The sequence below is a fragment of the Eptatretus burgeri genome, chromosome 1, assembly GCF_056783735.1.
Source record: "Eptatretus burgeri isolate ZD-2024b chromosome 1, Ebu_testis_v1, whole genome shotgun sequence".
In the NCBI taxonomy this organism is placed as follows: Eukaryota; Metazoa; Chordata; class Myxini; order Myxiniformes; family Myxinidae; genus Eptatretus; species Eptatretus burgeri.
The window spans coordinates 113062784-113073642 of NC_140961.1; the positions used below are offsets into that span (position 1 = coordinate 113062784).

At 39.4% G+C, this 10859-nt stretch overlaps 1 protein-coding gene across 2 annotated transcripts in view; it reads left to right on the forward strand.

Annotated features, from left to right (window-relative positions):
• Window positions 1-9719, forward strand: part of RTCA (RNA 3'-terminal phosphate cyclase) — a 42667-nt gene extending 32948 nt beyond the window's left edge. The window contains exons 10-11 of one of the 2 annotated variants that reach the window (XM_085895274.1): window positions 2490-2594; window positions 3894-7102. In XM_085895274.1, the coding sequence (XP_085751400.1) occupies window positions 2490-2594; window positions 3894-3911 (123 nt within the window). In that variant the 3' untranslated portion in view covers window positions 3912-7102. Of the gene's footprint in view, window positions 1-2489; window positions 2595-3893; window positions 7103-8646 lie in introns of those variants that run through there. The other variant, XM_085895263.1, reaches the window with a different exon arrangement.
• The last annotated feature ends 1140 nt before the right edge of the window (window positions 9720-10859 follow it).

Below are 10859 nucleotides of genomic sequence, written 5' to 3' on the forward strand. Positions count from 1 at the left end.
GCACATTCAAAATACAACAGTAATGGCATCTAAACTAATTTGCCATGCATTTAGTATAACAATCAATCTATCAATATCTCGTGATTGCCCTTTTCATGTCGAAGCAAAATGTCAAAGCGCTTTACAAAGAAGGAAAAAAGGTAAGAAGTCAGAAACGAAGGCAACTAAAAAGATGGGATTTTACGATGACTTTGAAGCAATTTAAGAGGCAGCATGAGTTCCACATTTGAGCTATTCTAAAGCATGCTGTTTCTGCAAAAGTCTTCAAGTGCAGGGAACTAAAAATTCTCTTTTTAGGCCACACGTCTTCTTTTGCAGGGAAGCAATGTTGTATTTGGGTCAGAAATGTAGACTGAAACCAATTTATGATTTGACTTTAAAGATTATCAATAGTGTTTTATGATCTATATGTTTGTGCACGAGGAGCCAGTGAGATGATTTGAAAAAGAGTCATGTGATCAAATTTATGAGATTGAACTCTGGGCCTGGCTGCAGTATGAATAAGCTGTAAGTGATTGAGAGAAGGGGCAGTGAATGTTGCTTATAAGAGTGGAGTTGTGGTTTGTTTGTTGCAGTTTAATTGTGTTTGTTTAAGTGTTGTAGTTGTGGGCTGTGTGACTTTGAGAGTCAATTTGGGTTTCACGTGATCGTCTGATGTAAATTTAAGTGGACTTGGGAGATATTTGTGCAGTGAGCAGAAAATAGGTTTACAGATTTTAACAATACAGTACTAGCATTGAACCTGTCGCTTCACTCACTGAATTTGTTACGTTATTATGATGAGATTTAAGCCTGTGACCGGGTACACGGAAAAAAAATTGTAAACGTGTCCACATTCCATTGCTAATCTTTACTATAAAAGGAGCTGGCCTCTAGATTCAGTCTCCATCCATCTGTCCTTTTAGGGTGGCATTTATGCCCCCAGCTTATCATATCAGTCCCCTCTGGCATTGGGCGGGTTGAAGAGGTGAGCAAATATTTTTCATAGATGTTTTTTCGTACAGATATGTATGGATGGCCACATTCATTCCCTGTTGCTATCAAGATGCTTTGACTTAAATCAAAAATTCATGCCTTTTAAATAGACTCGAGGAAATATGAAATAACCAGCTGTCCACTGTGCCGGGCTGCAAAGATGAGCATTTAACTCTGGTCTGAATGCAAAGCTCTACGTCTGGCGGAAACCGAGCACAGCTCATCGCCCATCTAATACCATCCCTACTATGAAGCATGGTGGTGGCAGCATCATGCTGTGGCTATGCTTTTCAGTGGCAGGGACTTGGAGACTTGTAAGGATCGAGGGAACAAACAATGAATGGAGCCAAATACAGGCAAATCCTTGATGAGAACCTGCTTCAGGGTGCAAAAGACCTGACACTCCGGCGAAGATTTACATTCCAACAGGAGAATGACACTAAGCATACAGCTAAAGCAACACTGGAATGGCTTCAGAACAAGAATGTGAAAGTCCTTGAGTGGCCCAGCCAAAGCCTGGACTTGAATCCCATTGATAATCTGTGGAAAGAGTTGAAGATTGCTGTTCTCCGATGCTCCCCATCCAACTTAACAGAACTTGAGCAAATCTGCAAGGAAGAATGGGAGAAAATTCCCAAATCCAGATGTGCAAAGCTGATACAGACATACCCAAAAGCCTCAAAGCTGTAATTGACGCCAAAGGCACTTCTCCAAAGTATGGATTAAGGGAATACTTATTGACGCAAAACATTTCAGCTTTTAATTTTCAATCACTTTTTTTTTAATTTCCAAAAACACTTTCTCACTTTGTTAGTGTGGGGTATTTTATATAGATCAGTGACAAAAAAAGCTGAAATTAAATCCATGGCTGTAACACAACAAAATGTGATAAAAGTAGAGGGGTGTGAATACTTTCTGAAGGCACTGCATTTGTGAAATGGTAAAAGCAGAGATCAGGTGGTGACCCCCAAGTTTCAGTATATGTGGTTTATCGAACAGCTTTTTAAGGACAAATGAGATGCAAAGGTCAATGATGTCTGTCTTCGCAGCATTGAGTTTGAGAGTTTGTGAGCATCCATGTTTGAATTTCAGACAGGAATTCTGAGTTGCAGCAGATAGCACATCACCAGGTTCAATGTGATCAATTATTTTGTTACACCAGTTTGGTGACCCATCTGTATAATTATTAGGAATAAAAAAAATGCAATGACTACATAATGCAGAACATTTGAACTGCCTTGTACGACGTGTTCATCTGACAGCTAAATGTGAAACAGTGGCTAGTCATCATATTCACATTGTATGCCATTCATGAAATTTCATTCATTCTTTTACAGGAGCCTTGCTTCTCACAAAAGTTAGCTCAAAGTTGATAAATACATTTAATTATTTACAAAAGCTTCATAACATTGTTTTTCTGCATAAAATCTCAGGAAAAATGCACTTTTTCTGGACAAGTGCAAGTATCGTATGTTTGATTGGTGTACATTATTTCTGTGATGTCTGTGCTTCAGCTTATCATTTTCATGGCTTTGGCGCAAGGCGTGTCTCGTGTTCTTACTGGGCCGATCACTCTGCACACACAGACGGCCATACACTTTGCAGAGCAGCTGACACAGGTACTTGTGCATTCCTTTTTTGCAGGGTTCTATCACAGGTAATATATAAAAAGGCATGCGGACATAGCTTCCATGGAGAGGGTTCAGCTTATGGCTACTATACTTTTTTTTTCTGAGGCTAGCTCAACTAAGCTATGAGGAGTGGCGAAATGAGACCAGACTTTATACATGAGAAAGGAGGTGATCATCAGGGGTTTTATTGAGATGTTTAATGTAATGTATGGTACAGACAAAACGTGTGCAGAAGACTTTGTGAGGACAATGGACTGAGAGAGGACCATCGGACATAGCCTAAAGGTGAAGAAGAAGACAGTTATGACAGTAGTAAGGGAGGGGGTCATTCAGTCAGAGACTAGTTACCTCTGCCACCAAAGGTGGACGGAGGTTATGTTTTTACCCGTCTTTCTGTGAACAGGCTATCTCAAACTTATGGACGGTTTCAGACGAAACTTGATGGATAGGTTGGGTGTGTGACAAGGACTAATTGATTCGATATTGGTGAAGATCGAGATCCTTATTGAGATACGACTTGTTTTTTTTTTTAAGTGATTCTTCACCATTGAGAGATGGGACCAAAAATAAATCTTCTTCTTCTTTCGGCTGCTCCCGTTAGGGGTTGCCACAACTGATCATCCGTTATGATCCGCATACTGATTTGGCATAGGTTTTACGCCGGATGCCCTTCCTGACGCAACCCTGGTCACCTCTTACGACACAGGGATAAGGATTGGGTTTTGCCATGATTCCAGGCTGCCTATACCCTCTCATAGCGCGGCCCAGCGCAGAGCTCCCGACCTCAAGCGATCCTCCAACCCAAGCCTCCAAGTAGCCGCATTACAGGCGCACGCCACTACGCCCGGTGGGACCAAAAACAAATATATATATATATATATATATATATATATATATATATATATATATATATATATATATATATATATATATATATATATATATATATATGATATTTCAAAAAGTTTCAGACAAATTGTGGCAAAACCTAGTGGATGAGGTGGATAGGTGACATGGACAAGCCAATTCTATTTTGGTTAAAGTCTGGATGCAGATCCGACCTCTCAGTGGACACAAAACGTGAACTGTTCAGGGAGGTATATGCTCTACCAAGTGCTACTCTTTTTACCTCCACCACCGAAGGTGAAGGAGGTTATGTTTTCACCCCCGTCTGTCTTTGTTACTTGCAAAATCGAAGATTTTCTCAAGTGTATTGGTTAGTCGATTTTGTCATATCAAGACAAAAAAGTCTGTCTGTCTGTTTTTTTGTCTGTTTGTTCCTGACAGGTCACAATTTTAAGCTGATTTTCACAAAACTTCACCACATGGTGGAGTTTGTCATGAGGAAGAAGCCTATTGTTTTTGAGGTCAAAATGTCAACGTAGGCCCAAGGTCAACAACTAAGGTGGTATTTCTAAAATCCTCAATTTTCATCCGATTGACTTGTAATTTGAAGACTATTTTTATTTCATGTCATTGAATAGAAACTAGCCAATTATTTTTGAGTTTCCACATCGGCCAAAAGGTCAACGTAGACCGAATTTCTAAAATTGTCAATTTTCATCCGATTGACTTGAAATTTGAAGAGGATTTATATTTCAGGTCACTGAATTCGACTAGCCAATTATTATTGAGGTCAACAGAGGCCAAAGGTCAACATCTAATATGAGGAGGTATTTCTAAAATCCTCAATTTTCGTTTCATTGACTTGAAATTTGAAGAGGATTTACAGATCATGTCACTGAATTCAACCAGCAATTATTTTCAAAGTTAACTTCGGCCAAAAGGACAACATCGGCCGAATTTCTAAAATTGTCAATTTTCATCCGATTAACTTGAAATTTGAAGAGGAGTTGCATATTTTGTCATTTAATTCGACTACCATTTGTTTTATGGATTTTGCAAGTATCGGGCTCTGCACAACGTCGTCTTCTTGTTACTTGACAAAATCTACGATTTTGTCAAGTATGTTGGTCGGTTCAGTTTGTGAGTTTGTAACTTGACGAAATCTACGATTTTGTCAAGTATGTTGGTTTGTTTTGTTATCTTGCCAAAACGAAATTTTTGCAAGATATGTTAGTCAGCTTGTATGTTATTTTTTTTTTTTGTCTGTAATCACGTATCGATCACTCTGCAGACCACTGTTATCATTGGAAATTTTTGTAACTTCGCATATCAGAGGGCTATAGAGGTCCCTTTCAGTGCGTAAAATTGTCAAGGTCAAAGGTCAAGCTCACTTTGGCGCAAATCAGGGGAGTCGACGAAACCCTTATTTTTTGAGTAATTTTGATCGGATTGTCTTCAAACTTCATGGGAATATAGTTCATGGTCTGGCGCTCAGCTGATTAATTTTTGGTGGCGATCGGCCTTGACCTTCATGGTTAGCGCCTGAGGTCAAACATTTGACCCCAAGGTCAAGTTTTAGGAACCATATCGTGTAGTACCTCAAATTGAACACCTCGATGAGTGCTTTCTAGATATGTCAAGCTTGAGACATTATGACGTCATTTGGTGACGTTATTAGGCAAACGCATATTTTTCATGGTTGCTCTGTAGAACGATTCTCATCGGAATCTCTCGTAGGCAGGTATTCCTCAAGGAGTCGCTACTGGTGGATAGCAGCTCTGTTCACCTCAGTGTGACCTTAAAGAAGTCACACGTGGTCACCTTTTGGCAAGATACGGGTCACCCTGCGGGTGACATTGGTTTTATTACTTACGAAAGCTAAAGATTTCATAAGTATATTGATGACTTCCGTCGTGTGTGTGTGTGTGTGTGTGTGTGTGTGTGTGTGTGTGTGTGTGTGTGTGTGTGTGTGTGTGTGTGTGTGTGTGTGTGTGTGTGTGTGTGTGCGTGCGTGCGTGCGTGCGTGCGTGCGTGCGTGCGTGCGTGCGTGCGTGCGTGCGTGCGTGCGTGCGTGCGTGCGTGCGCGTGCGTGCGCGTGCGTGCGATAACTCGAGAACAGAAGAAGCTACCAATGTAAAATTACACCACGTGGTTCAGGAGGGTGATGGCTAGTGCTGATTAGATTTTGATCAAAATCGGTCAAAGGTCAAGGTCACATTGAGGTCAAACATTCGATTTTTGATGGTTTGGTATAGAATCGTCGTAGAAACTTCTGATTTGCCTCGCTACCTTCTCTCGAGACAGCTTTTATTAGACAAGGTCAGAGGTCAAGTTGACGATTTCGTAAGTACCAGTCTATGACTGCCTGTTTGTGTGTTTGTTTGTAGGCACGATAACTCGAGAATGGAAGAAGCTACCAATGTCAAATTACACCAAGTGATTCAGGAGGGTGATGGCTAGCGCTGATTAGATTTTGGTCAAAATCGGTCAAAGGTCAAGGTCACATTGAGGTCAAACATTCGATTTTTGATGGTTTGGTACAGAATCATCGTAGAAACTTCTGGTTTGCGTCGCTACCTTCTCTCGAGAGACAGCTTTTATTAGACAAGGTCAGAGGTCAAGTTGACGATTTCGTAAGTACCAGTCTATGACTGCTTGTTTGTGTGTTTGTTTTTAGGCACGATAACTCGAGAACGGAAGAAGCTACCAATGTCAAATTACACCACGTGATTTAGGAGGGTGCTGGCTAGCGCTGATTAGATTTTGGTCAAAATCGGTCAAAGGTCAAGTTCACAGTGAGGTCAAACATAATTCCATAAATTCATGTGGAGAAATGGAGTATTTTTGCTTCGCTCGACGTTATGAGTTCGTTTTAACTTCGATTTTAATTTTGTCTTTGGTTTTTGCGATCGCTTAGGACGCTTAAAACTCTGTTGTCGAAATTCTGGTAAAAATCGGATGTTTTGGAGACGTTTTAAGATTGTATAAAAAATATTTCACTCGTGCATCACGGGTCGTCACGTGATGCAGTGCGCTCGAGCAGACACATCGTTGACTCCCGTATGGTTTTGCGTGTGAGCGCTGATGGTGTTTTCGATAAAGATGGTGTTTAAAAGTAATTTTTTTTATTCCAATAAAGGTTATCGTCGCATGCCTGACTCGCTGAGCTGTCGGATTATGTAAAGATTGTTGGTGGATGGCCGAATATTACGGTTTTGTGACTGATAAATTAATATAAAATAATTGCGTGGAGAAATGGAGATTTTTGCTTCGGTCGACGTTACGATTTTTGATGGTTTGGTACAGATTAATCGTATAAACTTCTGGTTTGCGTCGCTACCTTCTCTCGAGACAGCTTTTATTAGACAAGGTCAGAGGTCAAGTTGGCGATTTTCGTAAGTACCAGTCTATGACTGCTTGTTTGTTTGTTTGTGTGTACGTCTCGCTCTACAGGTCGCATTTTGAGTCGGAATGTCATGGAACTTCACCAATGGACTTATTGGCCACCAGAATAGAACCCTATAACTTTTGGCATGTGAAGGTCAGGAAAAATTCCTGAAAATCGCGAAAATCCGTATCTTTTAGCATGGGCCGATTTTCCAAAATTCATGTCTCCACCAAATCTTAACGGATTCCTTTCAAATTTGAAACACAGACGTAGGAGGGAGTATCTTTGACTGGATTAAAAATTGGTCACATCCGTTACGGAGGTGACAGGTATTTTAATTTAACATGCTAAGTGCTATCGACGTTTTTTTCATGGTAGTCATGATCACTTATGAATCATAATGCCACCAAATATTCAGAAAAATTACCATTCACAGTGAACAATTTAACGGAATTTAAAACGAATCTCCTCGCCTCTAATATTACACAATCCTCTCATCGCAGATCTGAACCTCGGGGTTCAGATCTATGGGGTTCAGATCTATTCTCTCATATTGCAATTCTAGAAAAAACCTATGAGTAGGCGTCGCGTAATACGCACGCAATGAGCAAGTGAAGTCAGCAATATAAGCCGCACCGGGCCTGCTCTTTTTTCTCTCAATAACTCTGCAAAATCTTATTGGAGTCATTTGAAACTTAAAACATAGATGTATAGCGATTAGTGTGTGTTATTATACGCATGTTGATGGGTGTACACTGCATATTGCGCATGCTACGCGCATATATTAATACATGAGCGATAAACTTCGTCAAGTCCTGGCCCTATGGGCCATTTTTATTTGTGTTTGTCTGTTTGTTTGTGTACAAGATATCTCAAAAAGTTGTGTGCGGATACGGATGAAATTTTGTGGGCAGGTTGGGTGTGTGACCAGGACGAAATGATTAGATTTTGGTGAAGATCCGGATCCAGATCCAGCTACTAGAATTTTTTCAGTGATTCTTCGCCATTGAGAGATGGGGCTCAAAAACGATATATAGCACGATATTTCAAAAATGTATTGGGCCAGATATGTTCTCATGGATCAGGCATTACGGGGCGGGGGTATCCACTCTACTGAGTGCCCTTCTAGTTAATGCATGAAATGGTCTCCCTTGAAAGCTCAGAAACAGAAAGAGTGGATATGTTTGGATTGGAATTGGAACGGTACCTGGATGCATTGAATAAAGTGTGGTGGAGGGGTATTGACAGGACTTGTCGGTAGCTTGCGTGTGGATGGGTGATTGTATGTGGTGTTGCTGTAGTGCAGGTATCATGGGCCAAACGGCCTCCCCATTGCACCAAAGTTACTTGTATATCTTTGCACATCATAACGCTGTCATTAAATCAAAGTCCATTTTGGGGTCCATGATAGGTTGAGAAGAATGGTGAATGTTCTTACCTTATTGAGTAATTGTAATTTGGTAGGCTTTATTGATTCCCAACCCCACCCTCAGAGCAACTGAAGTGTTTCTTAATGAGCAGGTGGATTGTAGGAGTATGAAGTTCAACTTTAATGGCAATTTAAATGAGTATGCAGTTTTCCATGATTATTTGCATTTAACTTTTGTCATGTTGTGAATGATACATACTCACAAGGTAGTGTAACTTTTCCAATATTCAGGGTGGGTTTTGAATGTACTTTGCATGTTTCACAAATTCATGATAGGTCTAACATTCAGCATTAAAAAAAAAAAAAAAATCCTGATGTGTGCATTGTCTCCATTTTATAATCCGAATATCCACACCCTTCTTTCTTCGTTTACACAGGTAAAGTTCTCAGTTACAAAAGCCAAGGGCTGTCACGATAGCCAGGAAACGTTCATCATTGAATGCAAAGGTGCTGGAATCACCAATCAGCAGATCTGAAAACTTTCATCTCTGAACTCTACAATTATGAAGAAAACTGTCGCAGATTTACCACAGCAATGGAATCCTCAACCGTCCCAAACCCACGACACTTCATAACTGCTTGCATTTTTTTTTGGAGTCTTGCACAAGATTTTGAAGAATGTTGCATGCATTAGCAAGACAGTTGATGTTGCTTAACAACAACATCTCGGTTGCTATTGTCCACCCGATCTTTGTAAAGAGAGGGCAAGGGTAATGTGAGAAACAAGGTTCATTTTCATGATTTATAAACGAAATGAATTAATGAGCTCAACTGGCAACAAGGTGCATATTATTAATGAAAACTAAAACGGTCAAGATGAACTAGTTACAAAACATAGGTTTATCTAAGTTACCTGCACTTGTCTGATGTTTTTTTTAGTTTTTATTTAGTTGCACCAAGTTTACGGCTCACATGTACGAAAAATGTGCACTTTGTCGACCAACCCAACTCGTGTCATTTCCTCGACATTACCACGTCGTGCACACACTTGCCAAAGATGAACAAATAACTTGAAGCAATGAGCTGCTCTCATCAATGCAAACAGCAGCTCGAAGAAGACTCGCTGCAGCCGGAAAGACGAAGCATGTGATCTTGTGATGTGATAATGGGATCACTTGTTTTGCTTGGTTGTTAATTGAAAAAGAAGATGCACAAGTAAAACGTATTAGCACAAACATTGATAGCAGGTGGTAGTGTGTGGCAGCATCGACTTTGTTTCCTAACTGTGCTTTTGAAGCATCTTGAGTGAACGCTCAATTACTTTCAAATGGTTTACTTGTTTTGGCTGTTCCTGGATATTTGTTCCTCATTAATTTATCCATAACTTATATGTGTGCAGGTAATAAGGATGTTTGTGAGTATATGCTTTTCAACGTAAACTTCTGAGTGACTTAGTAGATTCTTTCAATTGTGAACGAGCAATAAATGTTTATTGAATGCAAGAACTCAACATTCCTATTCAGCAAGTAATTAATGTTCTTCCACATTGCTCGCTTTAGTCACTTTTGCACTTCATTTCACAATCTGTGCACACAAGCTTTCTTTGCACGACCTCATTGTTCAATTCGCCATTTTTTAGCTGGACAGTTCGAAGAACAGAGAGCTATAGCGATACCCCCGGCGTCAGCGTGACAATGTTAACGTTTTTGATGCAAGTTATTTCGAAGCTTGCCATTCATTTAATATGTGTACTAGGATGCTGATATTTGGCATGGAGGTTCCTTTGGGGTATACTATTGGTGTAGTGAAGATGAAATGAAAAAATAATTTCAAATGTTTTAAATTTTTGACCTGTTTTGAACTTAACTTTTTTGTAGCACATCAACGTTGTAATGTAGGCATATTTGCAATTTCGTGTATTTTTTTTTGTTAAAAGCAAAATCTCACTTGATTTTGTAAGACGGTATCATAAGCTTTAAAAAAAAAATTAGGGTAGCATTTTTTCTGAACATTCTAAGGGTATGAAATCCAAGATGGCCGCCGAACACTAATAATGCGATATCTTTGCGAATACATTTGATACAATTACAAATGAAGTGTCTAAATATATGTTTTCTGAGACGAGGAATCTAATGGAATCATCAAATTTATGTTATATGTATGATCGACATGCCACATTCCAAAATGGCCACCGTGCACCCGCAATGTAAGCTATACCTTCTCCCTTTGCATGCATTACCAAGCCAACAGGATTTTGTAATTTCAAACCAATTATCTACCTATTTAAAGACATGTATTTTTCACAAAGAATACATAAATAACAAACCAACAAACAGATCTAAATAAAGTTAAATACTTGAATTACTGTTCAATACAGTGTTCAATCTCTTAAATCGTTTAAACAGGAAGATGCAAAAAGTCATACTGATTAAATGCCTGGCTTTCATTTAGTAGTTTTAACAATTGATATCAAGTGAATTATTATTTTGTGAATGTCATAGAAAGTAAAACCTCAATCTTCACAGTCTTCATTTATCCCTGGTTGGACAGTTTTGTTGTTGCAGCTGAAAACCCAGCATCCACAAACTTCCATACATGGGATATTGTTCTGACCTACCGATATATATATATATATATATATATATATATA